Source organism: Aristolochia californica, unplaced genomic scaffold, assembly GCF_029961685.1.
Source record: "Aristolochia californica isolate CCGP_79_NKW_82.1479 unplaced genomic scaffold, dmAriCali1.0.hap1 SCAF_5, whole genome shotgun sequence".
Classification (NCBI taxonomy): Eukaryota; Viridiplantae; Streptophyta; class Magnoliopsida; order Piperales; family Aristolochiaceae; genus Aristolochia; species Aristolochia californica.
Window position 1 is genome coordinate 43,106,192 of NW_027182214.1, and position 26,297 is coordinate 43,132,488.

The following is a 26,297-nucleotide window of genomic DNA, read 5'->3' on the forward strand; positions in this document are numbered from 1 at the left end:
GGATTAAGATCGTGTCCTCCATGAATCCGAGTTTGCTTTAGATGGGGCTGGCATCCAAACTGGATAACGAGGTTGCACCGACCAGTTCCTTGTTCGAATTGCAAGCAAAATTGGAGATAAACTTATGCTTGCCGATGCATAATCAAATTGGAGAACGCCTAAAAAAGGTAGTTCCATTCCTCAATTTCAAGCAAATAGGCTAACTTTGACCGTACGATCAATCCTCTAACCTGATCAATGGTTAATGTTCGAACCCGCCAAATCATTCCCTCTGCAGACTTCTTCCCGCCTTCTCCGTCCCTCTACGTCCATCTTCTCTTCCTCTTTCCCCTCTGTTTCCCTCCCTCCCAGACCCACCATCGATCTTCCTCTCCCGCTCGCGTTATCCATCTCGTTCGTCCTCCTCGCCTCCTGGTTAGACAAGGCGCGGAGCCTCACTGACGTGGAGGGTCTGTATATTCTGGACAACAATCTCTTCCCGTGGGGTAGGGTTAAAACTGCTTGAGTGATTTTTGTTTCTTTCGTCGATTTATATTATGTTTCAGAGCTTATATTTGAAGAACGAAAACGAAGACCTCGTACTTCAGAGTACTCAGCCTTGTTTTACGGTGAAAACCTATTGGAATCTTGCTACCGGGAATTTTTCTAAAAGCTCTACTTTTTGCTGAAAGCCCTCATTTTATTTGCTGAAGTAGCTCACTGCCCTTTCTTTTTCCTTCTTGAATTTCAACTCCAGAAATCTTCAATCGTGCAAGGCCACCTTCAAGAGTGCACCTCGCTTGTTGGCTGTCTCCGTTTCATTTTCTTTAATCTCATCTACTATTCTGTCTGTGTCGTACTATCCCATATTATTTACTCTAGTCTGGTGTTTTGTAAGTCCAGCGTATTGTGATAGTGATTTGGTATTTCGAAGAATAGAAGCCGGCGAGAGAATCAAATAACCCAGATTGTTTCCAATTGCTTTTGGTATCAGTTTTGGAAGATTAAGGTTATGATTCTTGCAGTCCACATCTCACTTACCCTCCTAAAATTTGTGCTTGCCTAAAGAACCTGGAAATGCCAAATCGAATTAAGGAAAATGGTACTTTTGCGTCTTCCCACCAGACTCAGTTCAATGGCGATTCGCCTCTGAAGCAGAAGAGGACCATGTCTGAAGTGGTGACGGAGGATTTGCCCTTCATGAGACGGTGTTCACCACGGAAACATGTAAATGGAAACCTAGCTGCCCAATTCAAGGTGAGTTTTATGGACGAATTTTTTTGTTTTGGTTCTAACTTATGCTTGCCGATGCATTTTATTTGATCGACGATAATTTTGCAAAGAGTTGAAAAACCTATGTTCAAATTTGGCAGTCACCAAAATCCCCAATCTCACTGTCTGGTCATTCACTTAAGAAATGTGACGATGTTGTGAAATTGAAAGACATCCAGCTGAAAAGCGATTTTATTTTACAACAAGTAAATGGAGACCTCTCTGAATCAAAGAGACGAAAGGCACCTAGTGATTGTAGTCTGCAGGCTTCTTCACCAGGTAAAAGGAAATCAACTCGAAGATGTACAAGCGGAGGCCAAAATGGAGATTTGAATGTAAGTTTTGGTCCTTAGTACTGTCATTTATTTGATTTGTTTTTTAGCTCAAAAATTCATTCGACTTGGTTAAACACACAATTTTCAGATGAATTCTGGAAATGGACCTGCACAATTGCCAAAATCACCACGTAAAAGATTGTCAGATCAGTTCTCTCAGAAGTCAAAGTGGAATCCTAAAGGTACTTACCATTGATTATGCCTTCCTCAGTCTGTAGTTTCCTTTCTTAAGACCTAAATCTTGTTATGGCTTTATTCTTGATAATAGAGCAGCAATCTGTTTTGCACATTTTTGGGGTCTTCTGAAAGTAGCCATTGACAGTGATCAGACCTATTCATTATTGTGGTCTTATTTATTTTGTTTCACGCATCCTGTTTTAGTGGTCCTTTTATAGCTTTATGCAGCTTATAGTTTCAGTGTCTGTTCATTCAAGTTTTGTCCTTCGAATATAATTTTACAAAGTTTAAATCATTTGTGGCTGTATTATATATTGTCTCAATTGGACTGCCTTAAATTCTTGTGAAGATTCTGCTCAGATGCATGCGTTGAAGGAAGCCTTGCATGTATCAATAGCTCCTTCATCTATACTTTGCCGAGAAGAAGAGCAGAAAAGGGTGTTTGAGTTCTGCCAGCATCGCATTCAAAAGGAGAATGGAGGAAGCTTATATGTATGTGGATGTCCTGGAACAGGGAAGACTTTGTCAGTAGAGAAGGTGAAAGAAAAATTGGTTACATGGGCAAAAGATGTAAGTAACCGCATTCTTGCATCATGAACCTTAAAAAAGGGTGATAACTTGTTGCTTGTTCCAATTCTTTTCTCATATTTTTTCTAATTCTAGTAATAATTTAATGTTTTGAATCAAATGTACAGGGAGGATTTATGGTTCCAGATATTATGAGCATAAATTGCACTTCACTTGTTAGCAGTTCCGAAATTTTTGACAAGGTATTGAACCTTTTCTACTGAGAAATATAAATTTACTTTAAATTTCTATTGGTCAATTATGATGTGAACCAGTTATCCACTTCAGATAGTAGAAAGTTACCATCCACGGAAAAAACTACGTCGTGCTTGTGCACCTCTCAAGTACCTGCAGGATTTGTTCTCTCAAAAGGAATTGCCATCCGTTGGCAAGATGATGTAAGAAACATATTAGAAATATCTATTTGAAATCTTAATTTTTTTTTTCTACACCCTATCTCTGCTTATTTGTTAATTTGATAATAACAGGTTGATCATTGTCGATGAGATGGATTACCTAATTACTAAGGATCGGGCTGTGCTTCATGATCTGTTCATGCTTACTACACTTCCATTTTCCAAATTCATATTATTAGGTACAGTTATCAGAAAAGAGATCTTGCAAGGGGTGCTCCAATTACTAAAACTTTGGAGCTTATTCTTCCTAATTTACATTGCTCCTTGAACAGTTATGCACTAATAAGAATTACCAATGGTGCTTTTTGTGCAGGAATATCAAACGCTATAGACTTAGCAGATCGCTTTCTTCCAAAACTTCAGTCCTTGAATTGTGAGTTCACACATACACACATCTTTTAGTATTTGCTCGAGGTAGATCATGTTCTTTAATGGAACAAAGACCCTGACACATGCAAGCTATTCAAAATAATAGTCTTCTTGCGAGATGATTTTAGGAGCTGCCAATCTGCATTAATTGAACAATTAAGAGCATTGTTACATCTGCTCGTAAGGAATCTCTGTGGTGGGATTCAGGGGAAGAGATGATGTCCATGAACAAACCCAACCTGCCATTGTGGTGGCCAGAAGGACAAAGAAATAGAAAAAAATTGAGAAATAGAGAGATAGATGGATAGATAAATCGTGGTACAGAATACTCTGAATATGTTATTGATGTCTTCTTTCACTATGCTCTTCCTTGTGGTGTCAGGCAAGCCAATGCTTATTACTTTCCGTGCCTACTCCAAGGAACAAATACTCAAGATACTTCAACAAAGACTCATGGTAACTCGTATACTCCAGTTTTCACGTACTTGGATTATGTGATTCTCTATCTGTTTTCCACATCAATACGTTTTTAGCATGCTATGTACCAAATGTTGGTGATTTGTTGGCTGTATCTTGCTATGTACCTGCACATACGCTGTCTGCCATTATATATAATAGGGGTTAGTGTGTTAAAAAAATCCTTTATTGGAAGATTTTTTTTTTGGCTTAAAACGGGACTCTGGAAGAAATTTTTGGACTCCTATTACTAAAGTATGCATTTCTAGTAACCAATATCACAGCGTTGGCATGGTCTTTACGAATTATGTTCATAAGAGATTTTAAGTGAGAAAATGAGAGAAGGAAGCTGTTGTCAGTTCAAAGATGACAAAAGAAGAACAGGTGGACCCTAGATTGTATCATTCAATAAAACAATATGACCATTTTAGGAAGAAGAAGAAAAAGAAGAACATGTGCAGGAAGAGAGTAGAGGCCAGATTTTGTTGCTGACCCTACTGGTAGGAGCCATGATAGTAGCAACCAGATTTGGGTGGTGATTTCAGGGGAGAGAAAGGAAAGGAAATAGGAAACGGTGGAATTACTTTGAGTTGGAAGTTTATAAATTTGAGATCAAGTAATTCTTTTTCACAAGTATTAAAATTTAAAGCACTTTCAACTAAACTCACCTTCCCCTGCAGCCTTGTTTAACTTTTAATACAGTTAAATGTTTTCTCTTTTGAAGTTAAAGACATTCAATTTCTTTTGATTACCTAACCTATGAGGATAAAAGAGTTTGGCTTCATAAAAAAAGGAATGGTTTTGATACCTTTGCTTGTCGTTCTTTCACTTTTTCAGGCAGTTTCAACAGATGCTTTTCAACCTCAAGCATTAGAACTTTGTGCTAGAGTAAGTTCATTTTGTTTTGTCTCTCTTGTTGCTATAAGTTCAGTACTCTTTTGTCTCTTCTAATGCTTACTACATTTCTCCCTTGCCACTCTTCCTTTTCCTATTAAACAAAGTCGTAAATCATAGTATGCACAACTTGCTTGTGACTTGATATATGGTTATAGGTGCCTTGTACATTTACACAAATGGACTTTTTGAATCCCATGATAAAAAGCTTTAATTTTATTCCATAATAAAAAAACAATTACCGATTCCTTTCAAAATGATTAGTCAAATTAAGGAGGTTTTCTTTGAAGTATTGGGACAATCCTACATGGATTCAGGATTAGAAAAATATTGTGTTGTAAGGAAACTTGGATTCAGGGGTATTTTGGTTATTACACATGTATATCCTTGATTTCCATTGACTAGAAAGGTCATTGGATAGTGATACATCAATCATACTATGTTTTCTGTTTCATTTTTGGATTTATATGGTTGTTTACAATGGAGGCATGTACTAATGGCAATTCTGTCCTCTTAGTTATGTTTTTCACTTAAGTGATATAATAAAGAGATTAGGGATTGAATTGATCCCTAGCGGCTGCTGTGCAGTCTCTTCTCCTTCTTTTCTCCCTTTTATTCCTTATTTCTCTTCTCTTTACTTCCTTATTACATAATTTGTCATGGTATTAGAACAAAAAAGTTTGAGATTTGGAAGTACTATACAATCTCTGTTTTTTTTTTTTTTTTTTTTAAGCCAGTGATTTCTACTAGAGGATGTTTATAGATTTCTTCTTCTGAGTGCGTAAAGGTCAGATCTTTCCTTTTTTTTGTGTCATAATCACTTGGCTGATTGCTTGTACTGCTAAGCAGTTCTTATATCCAGTGGATACTCTCATGGAAGTCAATAATAGTTTCATGATGACCAGTCCTAAGTTAAGGATAGAACGTAGTACATGCACCTAGTAACTAAGTTGACTTATGCCACTATTATAAGACCAGACATATCATTTGCAGTGGGAATTGTTAGTGAAATCATGGAGAATGCACACAAAATACACTTAGAGATTGCTCATAGATTTCTAGACTTTTTAAAAAGGCTCCCAGAAAGGGTTTATTATACACTCTCCATAGAAATGTTGATGTGTTAGGATACTCACATGCTCATTATGCAGGATCCAAGATTGATAGAAGGCCTACGATAGGGTACTATTGCTTTGTTGGGGTAACTTGATTAGTTGGAAGAGTAAGAAACAAAATGTGGTGGTCAAATATATTGCCAAAGCAGAATATAGAGTTATGACTCATTCAGTGACTGAGTTCATGTGGGTGAAATTAGTTCTTGTTGAGTTAGGGTTTTACAAAAAAATTACATAGCCTATGGTTATGAAGTGTGACAATCAGACAAAATTTTGTAGCTAGCAATTCTGTCTTTCATGAGACGACCAAGCATATCGAGGTAGACTGCCATTTTATCAGATATGTTGTAATGCAAGGGAAGGTTGTTACACCATATGTGAAATTATCTGAACAACTCTGTGACATCTTTACTGAACCTCTTGGAAAATGTGAGCATTCAATGTTTTTTGGCAAGCTAAGACTATCTAATATTATATTCCAGTTTGAGGGAGAGTGTAAAAAAATATGGATTTGGAGGTATTTCGGTTATCACACATGTATGTTCATGTACTAAGAGAAATTTTGTTCTTTTTATTGTTTTTTCACTTAATTGATATGATAAAGATAATAGGGATCCAATTGATCCCTAATGGCTGCTGCTCTCTACGCAGGCTTTTTGTCCTTCTTTTCTCCCTTATGTTCCTTCTATTCCCTTTACTTTCTTATTATACACTTTCAGGATGGACCTGAATCCAACTTTAGCATAGCATAAACATATATAAAGAGGGCTACAATGGGGGATGGGGTGGTGGTTAAATTGTTCACATGGATCCAAGATTAGAAAGATCTTGCGTTTATTATTTGGAGAGAGGATTTCTAACTTATGATTGGTCATTTTAAGGTACCTATATGCAACTTTGACACTAAAAAATATGGAAACTTTCCAAGCCCAAATCGATGTTGGACTGTTTTTATGCAACAATTTCTCTCATCCTTGATAGCTGACGTCAGATGTGAAATACTTGTCTAGTCATAGACCACTGTGACTTTTTACCCAGTAGCATTCCTCACCTATAAGTCTAAATAGATAACCTAGCTTAAGACATGGACAGCATACATGAGTCAATTAGGATACAGATATGGTCACATAGAATATATACATGCGAGTCACTAACCAGAAGTAGATAGGCTTGGATTACCTAACATGCTTAGTTTTTTTTTTTTTTTTTGGCTATATTATTACTCTGTGACTGGCCGAATTTGGGAGATCTTTTCCAAGTAATAACCACATGATCATTTTAAGTCCAAACCAGTATAAAACTCTCTTGAGATCTTATTTCACTCTTCACAACCTCCTTGAGACATAGAACATATGTACAATTACAGAATAGGGGGACTTTTTACTCATCAACAATATTTAACATTTTTCTGACTCTCTTTTAGCTATTTCTGATAATGATTATCTGCGAACAATGGGAGAATTTTGATGAATTTGCTTGTACCAGAGAGTGGCTGCTGCATCTGGAGATATGAGAAAAGCACTTAGTGTTTGCAGGTTAGTGTTATGTACTTTGAGATGCTTTCTGTTTTTAACTTCCAGTCTGAATTGACAGATGCCGCATTTAGTAATGTGTTCAACCTTTTCTTAGTTTTTTGTGCTGTATCCATGAGTTTGGAATGTTATGAACCTTCCATTTTAAACTCTTTATTTCTGGTCTATTATGGAAATTTATGTTGATAGTTAAGCTTTATTATTTGTCTCAGGACTGCAGTTGAGTTGCTAGAGGCAGAGCTAAGGAGTCCAGCTAGTTTTGACCTCTCATCAGATTCATCATCTATGGTGCAATTGGGTCCAGATGATGAAAAAATATTGCAGCCAGATATGAACATTGTAGGTGATGAATCTTTTTACTATGTTTGAATAGAATTTTTTATACTTGTTCATGCTTCCTATTTGTGATGGTTATAAATGGCAAATGTTTTAAGGAGTCCTGTGTGCCTTAATTATTTCATCCTTGCAGCACCTTCCCAGGTCTGCCAGTAAGGAGTCTTTATTCCCTGGCTAAGGAGGGTGTTTCCCGCTCTTATGTATTTACGGGGACTTCCTTCCCTATTGTATCTTATGGGTCCTTTGGCCTTCCATTCTTCTTGGTTTACTCGTTAATAAGAAGTCAGCCATAATTTTAAAAAAATAAAATAAATGGCAAATGTTTCTCTCCCATTATGCTGTACTTCCTTGCCTTTTCTGACTGATTTTACTTCATATTTTGTGGAAATCTTTCAGGTAAGGGTAGGACATATGGCTCTAGCTTTATCAAAGACATTTAAATCAGTGATAGTGGATACCATACAAACTCTTCCACAGCATCAGCAGGCATGGATTTAAGAATTGACTGAGTAGCATGGAGTTCTGGCATCCTAAAAACATCTCATTTTACTCTTGTTTGATTGTTTTATCTTAAAATGCAGATTATACTTTGCTCCTTGGTTAAGCTCTTTATTAAGGGAAGAAAAGCTACAACTGTTGGTGAGGTGTGTGCATCGCTTGTAAAATCAGCATCCTTTCTTTAAAATGCAGAAACTGAAGTTTAATTTTGTCTTGGTTGCAGCTAAATAAAACTTACTTGGATGTTTGTAAATCGGTGCAAGTCCCACCTGTTAACACGTTGGAATTCTCCAACATGTGTAGAGTTCTCACTGATCAGGTCTTTGAAGCAAATACAAAATTTTCCTCTAGTTTCCCTAGGTTTTATTTTTTCTTGTTTTTTTCTTCTAACAGTTGCATTTATTTGGTGGTTCAGGGGATTCTAAAATTAGGTTCATCTAGAGAAGATAGACTAAAGAGTGTAAACTTGAAAATTGATGAAGCTGACATCAGTTTTGCATTACAGGCGAGTAGACCTACTATTACACTGTAATCTTGTCCTATAATATTACTGTAATATTACATTGAATTTGCATATTGCATCTAGACCTAGGTGACCAGGATGTGCCAGTTTCTTTGCACTGTTTCTAATATTATTAAACAGGGAGGTAAGTAAGAGCAACAATCGTTGTATTTTGTATAGGTTGAAGTAGTGTCCATCTTTAAAGTATTTACATTTATAATATTCTGATGATTTTGCAATGGCTGCAGGGAATTCGATTTTTTCGGAACTGCCTTCAATAATGCTCTTCCCAGAATGAATTTGAAATTCTTTTAAAGATGGTGATCTAAGTTATCACACCTTGCCAAACTTGCACATCTGCGTTCTTCCAAGTTTCATTTTAAGAACAAGGTCAGTGCCTGTTGGTTGTTACCTACACTATTCAAACACTGGTGCAGCTGGAATTGGTCTTTTTGGGCTCTCTGCTCGGTCCCTAAAACAAAGCTAGTTCTACGAGGGAAAAAGCTTCATATGGCGTGCCAGTCATATCCACCAAAATCAATAGATTTGACCATTGGTGGCGTCTTGTGAGCTCTGTAACTAGCTGCTTCAGTGACTATCCCTTGGGAAGATATGAGTGATGTTTCTGGATTCAAGGTGGAGATATTCTCCCATTAATAATGACATTAAATTAAGTGTTCAAGTAAATAAAAAAATCAGAATTTTGTATTAATTCAATGCTTTCTTCTTTGGATTCTTATTGATTTGAATTATGACTCTTTATCATTCTGTCTTGTGATATCACTTGAGTTAACAAACATAGGTGGCATAATCTATTAAATTAGGGCATCTAGTTGATTGCTCTGGAAATAAAGTATCTAATGAGTCCGTAAATAAGATTAAAAACTAGAAAAAGTATTAATTGAATTGGCAAAAGTCCAAACATGATTTATAAGCTAGAGTAGGATCAAAATCTAGTGATGTTACAATCTGCAACCGGGCAGTCTGGGCTGGCTACAATCAAAGTTTAGAAGAACGAACTAGTCGACCGCCGGCTCGACTCTTTCTCCCACGGTCAGACCGTTGCGCGCAGTTGGGGTCCCTGTCGCCTCCCTCTCATTTCCTGGACCGGTATAACCTTCTTAAATTTGACTGCTAACGTCTAATTCATTCCTCGTTCCCGCAATCTTGGGGGTATTATGTGTCATTGTATCTCACCAGTTACCGCTAGGTTCCTTTTTTTAAATGTCACCGAAATTCGCTGCCGCGATTGCTTCGTTGCTTTTTCTATATCGGAATCTGTCATCAGAATCCAACTTACCATGGCTTCCGCTGGTGTTTCCTCTTACCGCGATCGGACCTCGGAATTCCGTTCGTTGTCGGAGAGATTAAAGAAAGTCCAAGGGGCTTCTAGCGGAAGCGCATCAGGAAACTATCTTGATTCGTCCACAACAGCAGCTCTCTTATCTCGATCTGAATTCAACAAAAAGGCGTCGAGAATTGGATCAGGGATCCATGACACCTCCAAAAAGATCTTCAGGCTTGCACAACGTAAATCTCTCTGTTATTTTCCGTGAATTTTACGGTTTTAATAAATCGCGGGTTTCTGAATATCGCATTTCTTCATTTTCGGTATATATATTTTTTTTATTTTGAAGTATTAGAGTTGGTCAATCTTCACGGAGCTTTTGTGTTGGATAATTAACTGTTGCTTCTTCTCATTATGGTACGATTGGCGTTCTATTAAAAAATAACTCTAGTCTTATATGATATGAAAGCTTCCGTTTATGGTTGGCAAGCATCACCTCTTTTAAATTTAGCACGAGCAGTGGTGAAGATTTGGGTTTTAAAAGCAGTGTTCTATTTAATTAGTGTTGTTATTTCTCATGATGACTTGTCCAGAGACTGCGCTGTTTTGAAATCTAGTTCTTGGATAGTATCAAGTGAGTGGAAAACACAAAATAGTGATGAATATCATGTTTAAACTGACCTAATATCTATAGAGAATGCATTATCATTGTTCCAGAATCCCAAGGATATAGTACGTGGGTAACATTTCATATTCTATCCGAGTATGGTCACTTAATGGAATTTGTTTTCCAATATGCTCCTTCATATGGTACCAAAATGCATGAATTTTTATTTGTGTATTGGTTTATAGTTTTCCTCCTACTTGCTTATCTTTTCTCACATGTCCTATTTGTGCACTTACAATTCATTTTCTTTCTTAGAATAGCTTGTATAAGGGATTTTGTCAAGTTCACTTTGCTACTTGTCGAACTCCTTTTATTTTCTAGGTGAGAAAAAACGGGTTTTGATTTGAAGGATATGATCGACCCAGTCTCAGCAGGCATGAATACTTGGCCCAGTTCACCTGTCACTGCTAGTTATAAAAAGTATCAAAATAACTTAGGAGTATTTGGAATGAGCATTGATACAAGTAGCTTTTTTTTAGGATGGAGAAAAAGGTAAATAATTTGAATTTATATGAAATTTTCTGCTAAGAATATTGACGTTCAATGAAAGATAGCAAGAATAATAAGTGCATTGAAACTCTATTGCACAACTTTCTCCTTGGAGCAGCACATATGAGGGCCTTCCACTTTTTCGAAGCTCCATCATCGAACAATATTGGAAGTTTATTATTTTTGTTCCATGCCTAGGCTCTTTTCTTGGATTTCCCCTTTGAGAGGTCGGCATAAACTAAACTTTGATGGAAATTCGCTAAGGAACCTACACCTGGCTGGAAGTAAACTTTTCTTACTTTGCTTGAGTTCTCAGTGGACAATATTGGAAGCTTATTTTTTATCCATGCCTCGGCTCTTTTCTTGGATTTCCCCCCCGAAAGGTCGGCATAAACTATACTTTGATAAAATTCACTAAGGAACCTGTGCCAGGTTCTTTACAGTCAGCATTCAGGAACCTCCTCCTTCTATCTTTACAAAAGGAAATATCGGTTGTAGATGCTTTTGAAGGTGATGGTTTGAACTTGCACCCTAGAAGGGTCTCTCTGATACTGATACTCTGGAGGCAAGTAGGATGATGGAATCTTTGCAATCCTGCAGACTGAGGCCTTTAGTTGCTGACAAGATGATATGGTGGCCTGATAAAAGCATATTTTTCTCAGTGTCCTCTGCGCACAACTTTATCAATGGTTGGCATTCAAACCAAAGGGATCATGAGATTTTCTTCTCATGGCGTCTCTACGCCCCGCCAAAGATAAAATTTTTCATATGGAGTGCCTGCCAAAGAAAGATACCCACAACAGACGTGCTTAGAAGAAGAGGACACCCAGCTATTGACCATCTCTGCACTCTCTGCAACTCTGAGGTCGAATCAGTCAATCACATCCTGCTTCAACGCTCTTTCTTGTGGAAGGTATAGATTTCCATCCTCAATAAGACGGGGTTGCAATTTTGTATGCCAGTGGATCTGATTTCTTTCAGCAAGATGCTCATTGGTACTCCCCTTTCTGGGCTTGGAAAACTTATGATATCCGCTTGCACTGGTTTCATTTCGTGGGGGCTTTGGAATGAGCATAACCGGAAGTATTTTGATGTTAGAAGTAATTCTGAGGTAAGGGTTGTTGATTGTGTGTCAGGTCAGATCTCTACATGGCTCCTTACAATGAAGCCTTTCTCCTCCTTTGCTGGTTCATCTATCCGTGATAACTGGAGCATCATTGCAAAGATGCGGTGTGGAATCAAGACCCCGGTCATGCTAGAATGGACCCCCCTAGAGCTTGGTTTCCTAAAGTTAAATTTTGATGGTTCTTCTCTTGGTAATATCAGAATCGCTGGTTTTGGGGGTGTTATTTCAGATTCCTCAGGCAATCAGTCTCTGTCGTATTCTGGTCCGTTAGGCATTTCTGACTCAATGACGGCGGAGCTCCAAGGTCTTCTCAATGGGCTCCGCGTTTTTCGAGACAATTATAGTGGTCCCTTTCACATTGAAGGGGACTCGAAGGTGGTAATTGGTTGGTGTGGAAATGCGTCCTCCCCCCCCTGTGGCGGCATTGAGATTCTCTTCGGGAAATTCTTGAAATTACTTCTCAATTTTCTTGTATTTGGTCTCACATTCTGAGATCTGTTAACTCAGTGGCAGATGTGTTTGCCAAGTTAGGAGCAACCTTTTAATCTCTTGTTGTTAGGGATTTGCTCCCAGTTTCTTTGTAATTCTTTTTGTTAATATATACATCATTCTTAAAAAAGAAAAGAAAAAGGAACCTGTGCCAGGCTAGAAGTATACTTGAGTCTGTTGGCATATGAGATTTAGTTGATGCATAAATTTGAGTGCTACTCAATTATTTAGCTAGAAATTCAGATGTTGGGTTTTGTTGAAGAGGATTCAGTCACTATATAAGCTGGATGAGAGACAACTCCCTCCCCCATGGAGACTTGCCTACGTTTGAAAATGTTGATCTATGAAACTAGATTGCCATAGTTTGGCAGCATAGACATTGAGCTTATTTTGTTTTACCTTAGGCTTTGGAATAAAATTCACCTTTCTTAAAAAAATAGATAAATAAATAAAAATATTATATCAGCTAAAGTTGGTGTTTCCCATAAATCACTACTTGTTAGTCACACATTTTGGCTTATTGTTTGAAACTTGTGAAATTATCTCCCTCTCTTTGTTTCATTAATTTTTTTCAAGTATTGAAAGTCAAAATTTTAAAATTTTAATAGCGTTAACAAAAACAACCCCAAAAACGTTAATAATAATAATGATAATAATTTGAACAATAATAATTTAATATAATTTAATAGTCAATAATAATAATACTAGTAATTGTTAAAGTTGGGTCGAAGTCCATCTCAAAATGTCTAACTGAAGTTAAGAAAGTTATTCCCAAATAATAAATATGCGATCTTTCTAATCCCAGATTTGTGTGGAACTATTCTAACTCTCCCCCTCACATGTGACTCTTCTTTGTAACTTCTTACACATGGATAATTTTTTTAGTGGATGCCCGCTTACAAGTCTTGCTCTCATACTGTTAATTAACCAATCATAAACATATTCATTGTAGCTAGTATGGTTCTCTACTTTTCTTCATCTTGCATGGATCCTAAGGTCAATTAAGTAAAATTGTTGTATGGCTCAAATTAATAAGGGAAGAGAAAAATTACATATAAATGATAATGTTAGTTTCCGATAAGTCTCTTTTTAATTAAGAAATTTTAATTAAGAAATGCCAATTCTAGTCAAAATCCTTGCATTTAGTGCCTATTTGAATTTTAATGCTATCAGGTCAATAGTCTAATGGATGTAGTAGACAAGGCTACCTCCCTTCTTCTTACTTGGGGCTACCCTTTTCATTGGTCACTCCTATTATTGGGAGATTTGAGGGTGCTTCTCCTGCTAGAAATGAAACTCTCTTTCTTGGGGAAACTCTCATTGGTCCTCCCTAGCAATATTCCAAGTATTCTCTTCTTGCTTACCTCCTAACACCAAATCATATTGAAACCTCTCAGAGGATGTTTCTCTAGAGAGGAACTTCCAAAAAATCCAAATGTCATTTTGTTAATGAAAAGAGCTCTGCTTGCCAAGGTTCAATGGAAGATTTGGAATTGAACTAGTTAAACATAGTTTAGGCAAATTTACCTGATTACTTTTCTATTGTTGTACTCGGTTTATAAAGATTATGGAGTAAATGTTTTTACCTATGTAATAATTTTTTATTTATTTTTTTGATATAACCTATGTAATAATTTACTTGTTCACCTGCATACCTTTTATTTGATTGAATAAATATGGGTGGTAAAAGTTATTTTGTATTTGATTACCTGATTGTTTGAATAAAGAGAGGGTAATTTTGTTATTTTTAATAGCATAGTATGAGAAAGAAAACCTCTCCTTATGTGGAAGATGAAAAGCTAACTTAATTATATGCTTAACTATTATTTTTACATCTTATTGTGTTTTTTTTCTAGTTTTACTAATTTTTCATTAATTTGTGCATCATATTTTAAATTTTTATTTACTTTTTTTTTCTCAATTATCTGTGGGTAATTAGATAACTAAATGGGAAATGAATCATCTTTTTTTTTTTGAAATGTTGATAATTTTATTTCAAAGAAAGACAAGATACATCTTTTACTTCTTCCAAACAAACTTGCTAATGGAATAAATTTCAGGTAATTGGAATGTGTAGTGGAATAACTTTAAACGTTTCTGATAGTTTTATATGTATACAGCCTTTGTTAAACATCCAATTTGGCGTTTTTATCCCAAATTTTCTGGAGGGATAGCATTTATAAAACATGCATTTGAAGGAAGCTTATTGTTGTAAGTAAGATGTTTGGTCCATCCCTAACTATGTCTCCAGTGTTTTGAAGTGTATCAGCAAACTCAAAGACAACTTAAGAGTATGTTTTCTGAATCCATTTTACAAACAAAAATTCCAGATTTTACCCGACCATTAAACTGGTATGTTTTCTGAATCCATTTTACAAACAAAAACTCCAGATTTTACCCGACCATTAAACTGGACAAAATTCCCTAGTGACCTTTCCCATTTTTTTCAGAATTGTCAAATAAACTCAAATTTTATTCATGCCTTGGATGATGTGGTCAGAAAGGAACTCTAGACATTTTCAGCAAGTTTCTTCTTCATAGGAGCCTTGGGCTATGAAGGCTTTCTCTCTGATTATAGTTTGGCTGAAGTCTTTGGAGTTATTCAATGATATTTCTGGTGACATACTAAGAAACAATGGGGCTCATATTGCCTTACATCAATCGGTTTCCCTTCCAAGAATTCTCATCTCATCAAATTAAAATTTGACGGATCATCTTTGTGAAATCCTAATCCTTTAGGTGTAGGTGGTGTTTTTAGAAATTCTTTTGGTAGAATCTTGGCCTCCTTTTCAGGGCCTAATTGTATCTATGAATCTTTTTCAAGAGAGCTTCTTGCCCTTAGACAAGATCTTCATATTTTTTGTGAAAATTTTTAAGAATGTTGAAGGGGATTCTAAAGTGTGATTAGTTGGTGCGAGGGCAAGAAATCTCCCCCCTTGTAGCATTGGCTTAGTTTTAATGAAATTCAGGATTTTGCTAAAGTTTTTGTTTGTAAATGGATTTTGATTCCTAGATCAGCTAATTCTTTCGCTAAAGAGGGGGTTTTCCATCAATTCCTCATTGTAAGAGATTCCCCTTCTTGATTCTTGTTTGCTTGCCTTTTGGCTTTATAATATAATCACACTCTTCTCAAAAAAAGAAAACTCAAATTTTGTTTTAAACCTCCATTTTCTTCTGTAGAAGGTCATTAATCTTGGGGCCTAAATACAATATGGCTCTCTTTCTCTTCTTTATACTACTTGAGAGGAGTGGTGAAAGAACATATGGCCTGGAGAGGTCCCCTTCTAGGTCATATATGTTACCTCCTAAATATTTTTTTCATTAACCATGACCTGGTATGATGCCTGTTGCTGCAATCTTCTGGAGTATTCAAATGCCCCCCACACTGTTCATTTTCTCTTTGTGCAGCAAAATGTACGATTATTATTGTTAAATTGGGTCCAAGGCCCTATCCCAAAATGACTAGTCAACTTAGGAAACCTCTTTCCCAACTAATAAACTCAAGATCTTTGTACTCACTAATCCATGCGGGACTATTCCTTAACACTCCCCCTCACGTGTAGACCATCTTTTGTGGCTCTACAAGTGGATAATTTTAGGAGTAGGCAGTTTTAGGTGTGGGCCCTCTTTTGTGGCTCTACAAATAGATAGTTTTTTAGGTGCAAACCCACATATGAAACCTGACTCTGATACCATGTTAAATTGGGTCCAAGGCCCTATCCCAAAATGACTAGTCAACTTAGGAAACCTCTTTCCCAACTAATAAACTCAAGATCTTTGTACTCACTAATCCATGCGAGACTATTCTTTAACAATTATCATTAATCAGCTTAGTAGAGGAAAATATTAATAACATTTTTGTTAACTTTAGTAGGGAGAAAGAGATATTTTTTTTTTTGAATGGTGTAATTTTATTAATAACTAATAGTAATATACAAACAGAAACAGTGGGCAATTACCCGTACAGGAAGTAAGCTCTCCCACAGCGATTACAATCACAGGGCGAGAAACCCCTTCTTTGGGGAGCTTATCTGCAATGCCATTTGCTTTTCTAGGTGTATGCTTTCAAATGACCTGGAAAGAGGAGCAAGTTTCCCTGATTTTGTCTTTAACATTTCTAATTCCAGGGGGATCAGGATTAGTTTTAACTTGTATATTTAAAATTAACTTGTTTATTTGGTAAAAATGGGTATGATATTAAATCAATCGATCAGGATTAGTTTTTACTTTTTTATTTATTTTTCATAAAAGTCAACAGTTTTCTAATGATATTTGGAGGCATCTGGTTTGTCTTGGTGGAGACATCAAGACATCTCAGACTTCGGGTATGTAATAAGTTACTCGAGGCGAAGAAGGACATCCCTGCCTGATAACTGTTTCTTAAATGTCATCTAATATTCTCATGATTGATGAAATCTCTTGAACGTGATGACTGATATCTCCTCTCATTCTTGGTTGAGACATTGAGACATCTCAGATTTCGGGTATACAATAAGGTACTTGAGGCCTAGATGGATACCTCTACCTGATAACTATACCTTATACTCGTCTTTGATCAAACAATCTCACGATTGAAGTATGAAATTTTTTTAAGGTGATGAACTGATATCTCTTCCCATTCTTGGAGTAGAACTTCAAATTCTTCTGATGTTTTTGGTTTTGTAAGAGACATCTCTAATGTATTCTTTGGTTTTTGTTAACATAGTTCATATCCATTTGCAGTTGCAAAGAGGTCATCAATATTTGATGATCCTGTAATGGAAATACAGGAACTGACTGCCCTGATTAAAAGCAATATTACTGCACTAAACCTTGCCATCTCAGAGTTGCAAACCCTTCAAAATTCAGAAGTAGCTGATGGGCATGTGTCCAAGGATAGTGTTGTTCATGCCACTACCATCTGTGATGATCTGAAAAATAGGCTTATGGGGACGACAAAACAGTTCAAGGATGTTTTGACTACAAGGACAGAGGTAAGAAATCGCTTCCAGATAATATGGATAGATCCTAGTAGTTCTTTTTCTCTTTTCCTTTTCTAAGCAAATTCGTTTCCTTTTTGCACAGAACCTTAAGGCTCATGAAAATAGGAAACAGATATTCTCCACAAATGCATCAAGAGACAACCCCTTTGTCCATTCAAAAACTGTCGCCCAACCACCTCCATGGTCAACTACGTCTAATGCACCTGGCATGTCGCCTCCCTCTGGGTAAGTCTTTTATTCTTATAAAGCTTAGATTTGGAGGTACTTCAGTCCAATTTATATTTGCCGATAAGTTGACAGGTTTGTGGGATAATCGTTAGCTGTTATTGTCAGTTTTTACTGGTCAATACCTCGATGCATTATGCGTTGTCTTTATACTCAAATTGCATAAGACTCAGTTGTGTGAGAAATTGTTTCCTTCCTCAAGTTAATTTACAGTGGGCCATGAAAAAGGATGAAAATACACCAGTTAAATTGCTGGACAAGAGAAATAATTGCTCTTCAACAACACCTAAACAAATTGCTAATCTGTTTATTTCATACAGTGAGACATTATTTAATGTTGGGCCTCTTCTGATGTGGGACAGCTCAACAGTGCAAAATTAAAGTCGAGGCCGGCATTGGAGCAGTAGAGCCCTTGTCAGTCTCACAACTTTTTGGGATAATGGATTCCCATTTTAAAGTAGGCAATAGTATGTCTTTTCAATGTTTTATTCTTTTCCAGCTTCTGGTCTGAGGTGTTTTTTTTTTCCAAATGGGCTTCTAGTCTGAGATAGCTGATAAAAGGGATAGCAAGAGCATATATTTAGTTACTTGATTTGGCCCAAGGGGTAGGGCATAAATATGCTGAGATTTATGATTTTTTTTCTTTCTTCCTGTTACTTTATTGGCTTGTTAGTTAATATGCTTCTTTTTATTAATTATTAGATTCCTTCATTTATTCTGTATGCCTGTGGCTAGAATGAGGGAAGACCAACTTGCCCTTTGCCACAACTGTTTTTTTGGTTGGTTAGATAATGAAATGTGATGTTTTTTCCTGGTTGTAAGCTGCATCTGATATTTTAGCTCCTTATTGTAAATTGAGAGTACTAAACCCAAATTTTCAATTTATTTGGTAATCAGAATGCCCTCCACTGGAGTTACAAATCCCAACCAGTTAAGGTATGCCCTTCTTTTACTCTGGCCAAGTTGTTGAATTTATTTCATATCCCTTAATTATGTTTGGATTTTATAACGAAAGGAATACAACAGATGAATATTTCACTTTGTCATTGAACTAAAAGGTACTTGTAGTCTGTCGGTTACATTCAGATTAATTGCAAGATGCATGTGGCAGGAGCAGAACCCATGTGAAGACGTCCACTTTACATAGTGGAAGTTATACATATAATGATCTTGATGTCAAAGGACTGAAAGTAAACATAATAAACTGATGGAATATGCCATTTTAAGCTTCCTACACGAAGCAGCATTCATGTTTATGTGGAATTCTGTTTGTTATGGTTGAGTTTTTTTGCTGCACTGTTGCATGAATAGTAGGTCCTACATTACCTTGTATTAAAAGACACCCACGTGTGTAGGGGTGGCATGGCTAGTAAATAAGGAGAATATTTATATAGATGACATATAATTGTAATTATGCAAACTGGTGTATGTCTTCTCATGTGCTTTTCTTTTTGATCCATTTAGCCCTAAGGGCATTGTAGTCATTGTAAATACTTTTCCATAACTATAAATATAGCCTCACGGCATGGGGTAGAGTATTCAAATCTCTTTCTCTGAGCTCAAATTTGTCCTTACACCTTTCTCTCTTTTCTCTTCTGTTTCTCCCTTGGTTTCTTCTCTCCTCTCTCCCAAAAGCTAGAGTTCCTCTCTTCTTTCATTCCCTTGAGATATCTTGTGTTTATGTGTTGACCTTAGAAATCAACATGGTATTAGAGCGGGCAAAAATTTGAGATGGAAAAGGAGAAGAGTAGAAAAATATGAAGACTACAAGCAAGATGTGAACAAGAAAAAAATGAATCAAAACAAGGCAATCAAACTCTTTTTTCCAAGCACACAAGTTTCTTGACCAAGATTATTTGCAAAGTGAAATTACAAATACCTGTTTGAGGGAGAGTGTTAAAAGATACCCATGTATGCAGGGGTGACATGGTTAGTAAATAAGAAACACCCTTTGGATTAATAGAAGGAGAAGTATGAAGGATGGGGTATATGATAGAATCTGCCATGAAGAATTCTACAAGCTGAAATAAGTCAGTGAAGTTTTTAATAAAAGGAGAAGTATGAAGGATGGGTAGATGAAAAACCAACAAAAGGTCAAATTCATTATTACTCTATCGATGTGATATAAGTTCTCTTCTTATTTTCTTTGTGTAAGAATTTAGATTGGAAGTTGAGTGCTATAGTGGTTGTATCTCCTTCTGAATTCTACATTTGAGAAGAAGAAAAAGTATAATCTACAATAGAAAATTTCACGTGTTGTGATAATTAAATTTTATGTGACTAGAATATCCAAGTAAGAGGGAGAATAAGATGAAGACTACAAGCAAGATGTGAACAAGAACAAGATAAATCCAAGTAAAGTCATCAATTTTTTTTTTTCAAGCACACAAGTTTCTTGACTAAGATTATTTGCAAAGTGAAGTTACAAACACCAACTTGAAGGAGAGTGTTAAAAAACACCCATGTGTGTAGGGGTGACATGGCTAGTAAATAAGGAGAACTTCTATAGAGATGACATAGAATTGTAATTATGCAAACTGTTGTATGTCCTCTTATATTTTTTTCCTTTTGAATCATGTAGCCCTAAGGGCATTGTAATCATTAAATACTTTTTCGCAACTATAAATACAACCTCAAGGCATGAGGTAGAGTATTCAAGCTCTCTTCCTCTTGGTTCAAATTCGTCCTTACACCTATCTCTCTTTTCCTTTTGTTTTCTCCCTTGGTTTCTTCTCTCCTCACTCCCAAGAACTAGAGTTCCTCTCTTCTCTCCTTCCCTTGAGATCTTTGTGAAGCAAAAGAAAAAAAAAGGGGAGTTTCTTGTTTTTCCCTTTAGTTTTCTTTCCCAATTCCTGTTTTTCATTGGTTTTCTCACTCTCTTACCCATATGTTTTATACAGAAAATTATATACCGTTGGAAAGATCTTTGAGTCTAGATTCCAACTCAAAAAGAATTTTTCAATCAGATTCTTCTAGAGAGAGAAATCGACATCTAAAACAACAAAGGCCAAACAGTAGAAAAATTTCGAGTAACAACAAAAAGCTTCAACTTTCTAAATGGTTTTTACCAACATGACTGAGAATTTATTTTGAGAATTATATCTCAAAAGAAAGCTATGTGAGTCTACTTTCTATCTCAATAAATCGTTTCTCATTCTGATCTTTCTAGAGAGAGATATCCACATTTGAAGATTTAATGGTCATGTTTGCAGGTTGTTGCATGCAAAAATCCAAATTTAAGCCGATTTTTTTGCTTCATTTTTAAGTTGCTAATGTTGATTAAGTTTCCTATTTGTTTTCAAAATCTAGTCAAGATTTTATCAACTTGAATTTATTTCCTTCATTCAAAGTTTCCTTTCATTGATCTCATATTACATTAGTTTCCTTTAGAGAAGTCTTTTCCTATGTGAATTTAGTTTTCCTTTTTCACGAAGTTTGAAAATTTTGAATTAGAAAGTTTTGTTTTCTAATTCTAGATTTCAAATATTAGTGTCCTAAATCTCCCTTATTCCAGAATTTATCTCTTGGATATGTTCTTTCCAAATTGGTCTAGTTGTGTTAAAAAGTAATTGCTTTATATGAGGAGTCTATGTTTAGAAAGTTTCCATTATTATTTTCCATTCCAAAACTTTCTTATTGGAGGTTGTTTTAAAGTTTCCTCAATCATCATGTCATAAAGGAATTATTTTTTTATCTCCCTCTTGGGTCATACTTGGTCAAATTTGTTAAGTTATTTCAGTCCTACCGTTACAGTCTCCTTATTACGGTGGTGATAATTTTCTCTTTGGCTAGTCTTCTTCTTATTTATGGGTGTTCTTAAGAGACTTTTTACTGGTAGCGTTAAGTGGTTTTTATTGTTGTCTTTTGAGGTTGGTTTCGACTCCTGCTTTATCACCCATGTTTTTTATTTTTTTGAGAGACTGTCTGATTGAGTACTTATCCTTGGGACACCTTGATGAGATAATTACTATAACTTGTTTCAAGTTGGGATCATTGTCATTATCTCACAGTTTGAGGGAAAATAGAAGGAGAAGTGTGAAAGATGGGGTAGATGACAAAATATACCATGAAAGATACTACAAGCTGAAACAAGTTTGTAAAGTTTTTTTCTTTTCCAAAAATTCAATACCCTGTAATGAGAGGCATATATTATTTTCTTTAATGAATGTTAGCCTCTTACTTCTGGACCGGTTTACAAATTCTAAAGGCCAATCCGAGGGAAATTCTTTAAGATTTTTCAAACAGTTCTAAGTTATATCGGATTTTGTTTTTTCTGTGAGCAGCTTCTACATGTTCTACTAACCTTCTTTTTAAATGGTTGTGTGTCTTTCCTTTTTGAACGCTGGTTGACCTATTCAACAATTTGTGGAAGATATCAGGGAAGGGATAGAATACCTAATCAGACTTGATCATAGGAAAATACATGTAGTCACTTGTGGGATTGGGCGTAGGTTAGATTAAGCCACGAATCCAGTAATACATGTAGTGTAGAGTTGGAGAACATGTATATTTACAAAGAGTTGCCCAAGCCAGATCAAGTTGTGATATCTTTAGGCTGATTTCAATCTTCCGGGGGAAAAATATGGTGACTTGTCTTTAAGAAGACCATTCATAGTCATTCGTAAATTTTCATTTATTTTCTCTATTTGTATTTTATGAAGCTGTGATGTGGTGATGAAAGTTGATTACTCTATTATGTTGTTTTGATGTTTTCACATCTCATCAAGCCTTTTTCAAATCAGGCGAAGGTTGGCTACCGAGAGCTCCCCATCTCAATCGATGGAAGCTTCCTTACTGCAAGAAGTTGTTTCGCGGCAAGATACCTATTCACAGAGCAGAGCAGTTGCCCTTCAAAATGTTGAGTCAACCATTTCTGAGCTTGGTGGGATCTTCACACAGTTGGCAACTATGGTAGCACAGCAAGGGGAATTGGCTATCAGGTTTCCACATGAACCTTACTGTTTTTTGTTTATGCCATTCATTTTTTAGAATATGCTTCTTTCTGTACCTCTTAACTCTCCATGTGTTTTACTTTTTTTTTTCCCCAGATTATAGTGTTTTACATCGTCAAGATATTGAACTTAAAACATTATGCTTGTAAATGTACATATGCAGGATTGATGATAACATGGATGAATCATTGGCAAATGTGGAAAGTGCTCGTGGTGCTCTTCTGAAGCATCTAAACAGAATATCTTCAAACAGGTGGCTTTTAATAAAAATATTTGCAATTCTCATCCTCTTCCTCTTGGTATTCATCTTTTTGGTGCTGTAAAATATTTGAGGCCTCTTACCTTTTCTGGTACACGGGATGCTGTTGTCTGTTACAAGATTGACAAAATAAATTGTTTCCTGAATTCAGGAAAATCTGTTGTGAGAGAAAAAGAAAAAGAAAAAAGACTTCTATGGAGCATGCTATCTGATAGGGTCAGAAATAGTGTCTTCTTTGTCTTCTGATGTAGCACTCAATTATGCTGATTGAGTGATAATGTTATCACCCCTTTCGGACCACAACATGGACAAGAATTTGGAATATTAGAACATGGTATATTTGATTCAGTTGGAATTTGTCTCTGGATGGAAACTTCAGAGTGAAGTTTCTTGGGGAGGGTTCCAGGAATAGTCAGTGGAGGTCGTGCTTGAGACAAAGGAGCGCAAATGAGAGAGTGCAGTAAAGTAGGGATCAAATCAAAGAGACGAAGATAAGAACGACACTTCTCACCAGCCGACATCTTTGGTACATTTCGTTTGGGGCTAGGGTGACACTGTTTCAATGGCATTTGATTATCAGAATGATTTGACTAGTTCATGTGTGGGGCTATGATTATCGTTCGCATGTTCTCAAGAACGATTTGCCTGCTCACTAATGGTAGTTCAAAAAGCAACATACAGCCGTGTGCCATAGAGTCAGCAAGTTGTCATCCAGCACATTGTAAAGCCCGTTGGACATACGATTCATACAAATCCTAGAGCGTGGTGGGGGCAGGCATATGGAGACAGCTGCCTCTGAATCCTGATTGCAGATCTTCTAAAACAATCACTGCTGTGGTCTCAAAGTGGCAGCAATTAGTGGACCATTAGGAGCCCAGGAACGATAGGGAATGCTTCCCCATTGTTCGGGTCGCACGTCTGCAATTTTCAGGTATCATTACAGATTCCTCATCCTGAATGCGTAGGTGAAGTGGAGCTGACTCCTTAATCATCTCTTTTGACACTTCTATTTGGGAATCTGATCGCTACTCCGTCAATGGGTTTATTATTCAATGCAGATTGACTTCCTAGTAATTTCCAGTTGAAGAGGTAAGAAAGCATCGGCCTCCAGATTTGAGAATCTTTCCCTTTCCAACTTGGATACTCTTACGAGGGACAGGTAAGAGTGGTTAGTGGTGATTGACTTTCTCGTTTGTGAGTCTCTTTTCAACTCCACTAAGTGCATATTAGGTTTCTTACTCTGTCATCATATGCTTCCGATCCCAATTCCACTTTCAAGGATATGCACTGGTGGAGAAAAAGATGGCGAAGAAAAAGAGAGCCCAACCACGGACTGGTTTCCAGACTTGCCAACTTTCAGGTTTTTAACGTTTGAAAACACAGGAAACCACCGCCACTCCATCAGTTACAATGAAGGAGCGGATGTTCAACTGAAAAGATGCCTGAAATGACTGATACCCGATTCGGACTCAATCAAGTTCAGATGGTTAGTACTTAGCAGGACTTCTTCTGGGCCAGCAAAAACGAAGGCCAATTAGAAAACTAGAACTTGCCAAAGGACGTGATGTGCTTCATCCCCCCGTGCAGCCTGGCAAGTTGCAATTATGTGCTGGAATTGGATCGTCGGATCTAAGGTCTACAAGTCCGCTGGGTCACCACCACATTGGCATCTCAAGCAAAACGGAGACCTTGTCCGCTTGCTCTGACCGGGCCCACGTCGGTTCCTGATCCATCAAAACAGTTCTGGCTCAAGAGGTCTTCATTTATCCTCCCCTTTTTTCTTCTCGAGCATTGACCGGACTTGCGGGACCCGCCGGATCAAGGTATAAAAAAGATGTACATGCATCACATGTACCATGGGCCCACATGTGACGGAAAAGCATCTCGCACCGACTCAGCATTAGTCCCCTTTATGTCTCCGATGATCCCAAAATTGCAATCATCGTAAATGTATAGATAGATGAGATCGAAAGCCACCCTTTATTAGGATTTCCTTTTTCCTTGGATGATAGAAAGGAATATCTGAACGGAATCCGGAAGGCCAGGCAGCTGTCTATCATCCGATGGGGTTGGCACGTGACAATCACGAGAGGGCACTTTCGAATGTCTGTCTTCACCGTCCCCACGCGGCAAGAGTGAAGAAAAGAAAAGAAAAAAAAAAAAAAAAAACTCTCCACGCCCATTTAATTAAAGGTTAAAGGGTCCACCTCCTCCCCATCGTCCTTTCTCATCGCAGATCTATAAGCGGGCCCACCATCCGCCTCTTCATGAGCTGGTCGTCGGACTTGATTGCACGGGCAACTCATACCATTCCATTCAATCAAAGTAGTTTCATTCGGGGCATTTGATCGGTTCTGGAGTACTAGTTGATCCCAAGTGGGCCTTCGTGATCTGACATGGGCCCCAGGGCTCCGGTAACATCAATCCCTTCAAATTTGTTCTTAGCATCGAACTAGTTTTTAAAATCCTTTATTTGAATTTAAGAATGCAAGTCGGTGATTATTATTCTTCCGTTAAAAACAGGCTTTCCTATCAGATATAATTACGATCGACCCATACGAATGAACGACCCTGATATCGTTTATACTGGAAAAAAAAGCTCAAATCCATGGCTCTGTTTTCTGTATTTGGTTGGTATTATTGGTATTAGGTGAGGGGGCCCAAAACTGAGTGTGGGCGATCCTCTTCCAGCTAAGGGAAGACGGAAGCCCAGGTTGAAGATAAAAGAGAAAGTGTGAGGGAGGAGACACAGGGAACCAAGTTGATGGAGAAGAGCATTAACTCAATATGGCCCTTATCTTCCATATCCACCGTGGTCCCCATAATGGTGTTCACTGCCCCTTTCATTACCTCTGGTGGGTGTGGGACCCTTGTCCTCCCTTACTCAGATCAACGGCTAAAGATTCAATGGGGGACTTTGTCCAAAATAAACTCATAAGAAGATGGACCATGTGTAGCAGCAGCATAGTGATCACCTTCAGATGAGTTGCTCCCCCATAGAGTCCGAATTACCATCATGAAATGTTAGTAAGCTTCTGTATGAAAAGATTGATGGGAAGGGGGACATCTGGGCATTTTCCTCCCCCCGTTTGAGCCTTCAGAGCCATTGGCTCTTTGGAAGCTCCACTGCTGCTCTCATTCATGGACAACCATCTGCAATTAATCCCCCTCTAGGCAGACAGCTTTCAGACAAGTCCTGTAGGATCTAACAGAGAAGATGGCCTTGGCTCCAGAAAATGCTCAAAAGAGGTTGCTTTCAATGGCCATCCCTCCTGGACCCCCTTTCTGCCCATAAATTCCGTGTTTTCAAGTTTTTCTTCAATCGGATACAAATCTTGAATTAGTGCGACGAATCTTTCGTCAGGAAGTTGC

General features: G+C 37.2%; 2 protein-coding genes across 5 annotated transcripts; both read left to right on the forward strand.

Moving 5' to 3' along the window:
• The first annotated feature begins 635 nt into the window (after window positions 1–635).
• Window positions 636–9,124, forward strand: LOC137966159 (cell division control protein 6 homolog B-like). Of its 2 annotated transcripts, XM_068812696.1 has the most exons (17): window positions 636–1,236; window positions 1,353–1,586; window positions 1,675–1,768; window positions 2,113–2,333; window positions 2,459–2,533; window positions 2,619–2,728; window positions 2,819–2,925; window positions 3,060–3,119; window positions 3,498–3,571; window positions 4,409–4,459; window positions 7,066–7,115; window positions 7,325–7,451; window positions 7,845–7,934; window positions 8,030–8,092; window positions 8,170–8,265; window positions 8,362–8,451; window positions 8,697–9,124. In XM_068812696.1, exons 1-17 carry the CDS (start codon window positions 1,057–1,059, stop codon window positions 8,727–8,729), a joined length of 1,755 nt encoding a protein of 584 aa, XP_068668797.1. In that variant the 5' UTR covers window positions 636–1,056; the 3' UTR covers window positions 8,730–9,124. The 2 variants fall into 2 exon arrangements, with proteins under 2 accessions (XP_068668797.1, XP_068668798.1); XM_068812697.1 differs by lacking the exons at window positions 8,170–8,265; window positions 8,362–8,451; window positions 8,697–9,124 and having other exon boundaries at window positions 7,325–7,455.
• Window positions 9,125–9,664: 540 nt separating this feature from the next.
• On the forward strand, window positions 9,665–25,472 carry LOC137965951 (syntaxin-31). Of its 3 annotated transcripts, none has more exons than XM_068812359.1 (8): window positions 9,683–9,978; window positions 17,230–17,480; window positions 17,572–17,714; window positions 18,612–18,650; window positions 22,457–22,654; window positions 22,830–23,856; window positions 23,984–24,084; window positions 24,205–25,472. In XM_068812359.1, exons 1-6 carry the CDS (start codon window positions 9,750–9,752, stop codon window positions 22,987–22,989), a joined length of 1,020 nt encoding a protein of 339 aa, XP_068668460.1. In that variant the 5' UTR covers window positions 9,683–9,749; the 3' UTR covers window positions 22,990–23,856; window positions 23,984–24,084; window positions 24,205–25,472. The 3 variants fall into 3 exon arrangements, with proteins under 3 accessions (XP_068668463.1, XP_068668460.1, XP_068668461.1); XM_068812360.1 differs by having other exon boundaries at window positions 22,830–22,919; window positions 23,077–23,856; window positions 23,984–25,472; XM_068812362.1 differs by having other exon boundaries at window positions 9,665–9,978; window positions 23,984–25,472.
• Window positions 25,473–26,297: the final 825 nt, after the last annotated feature.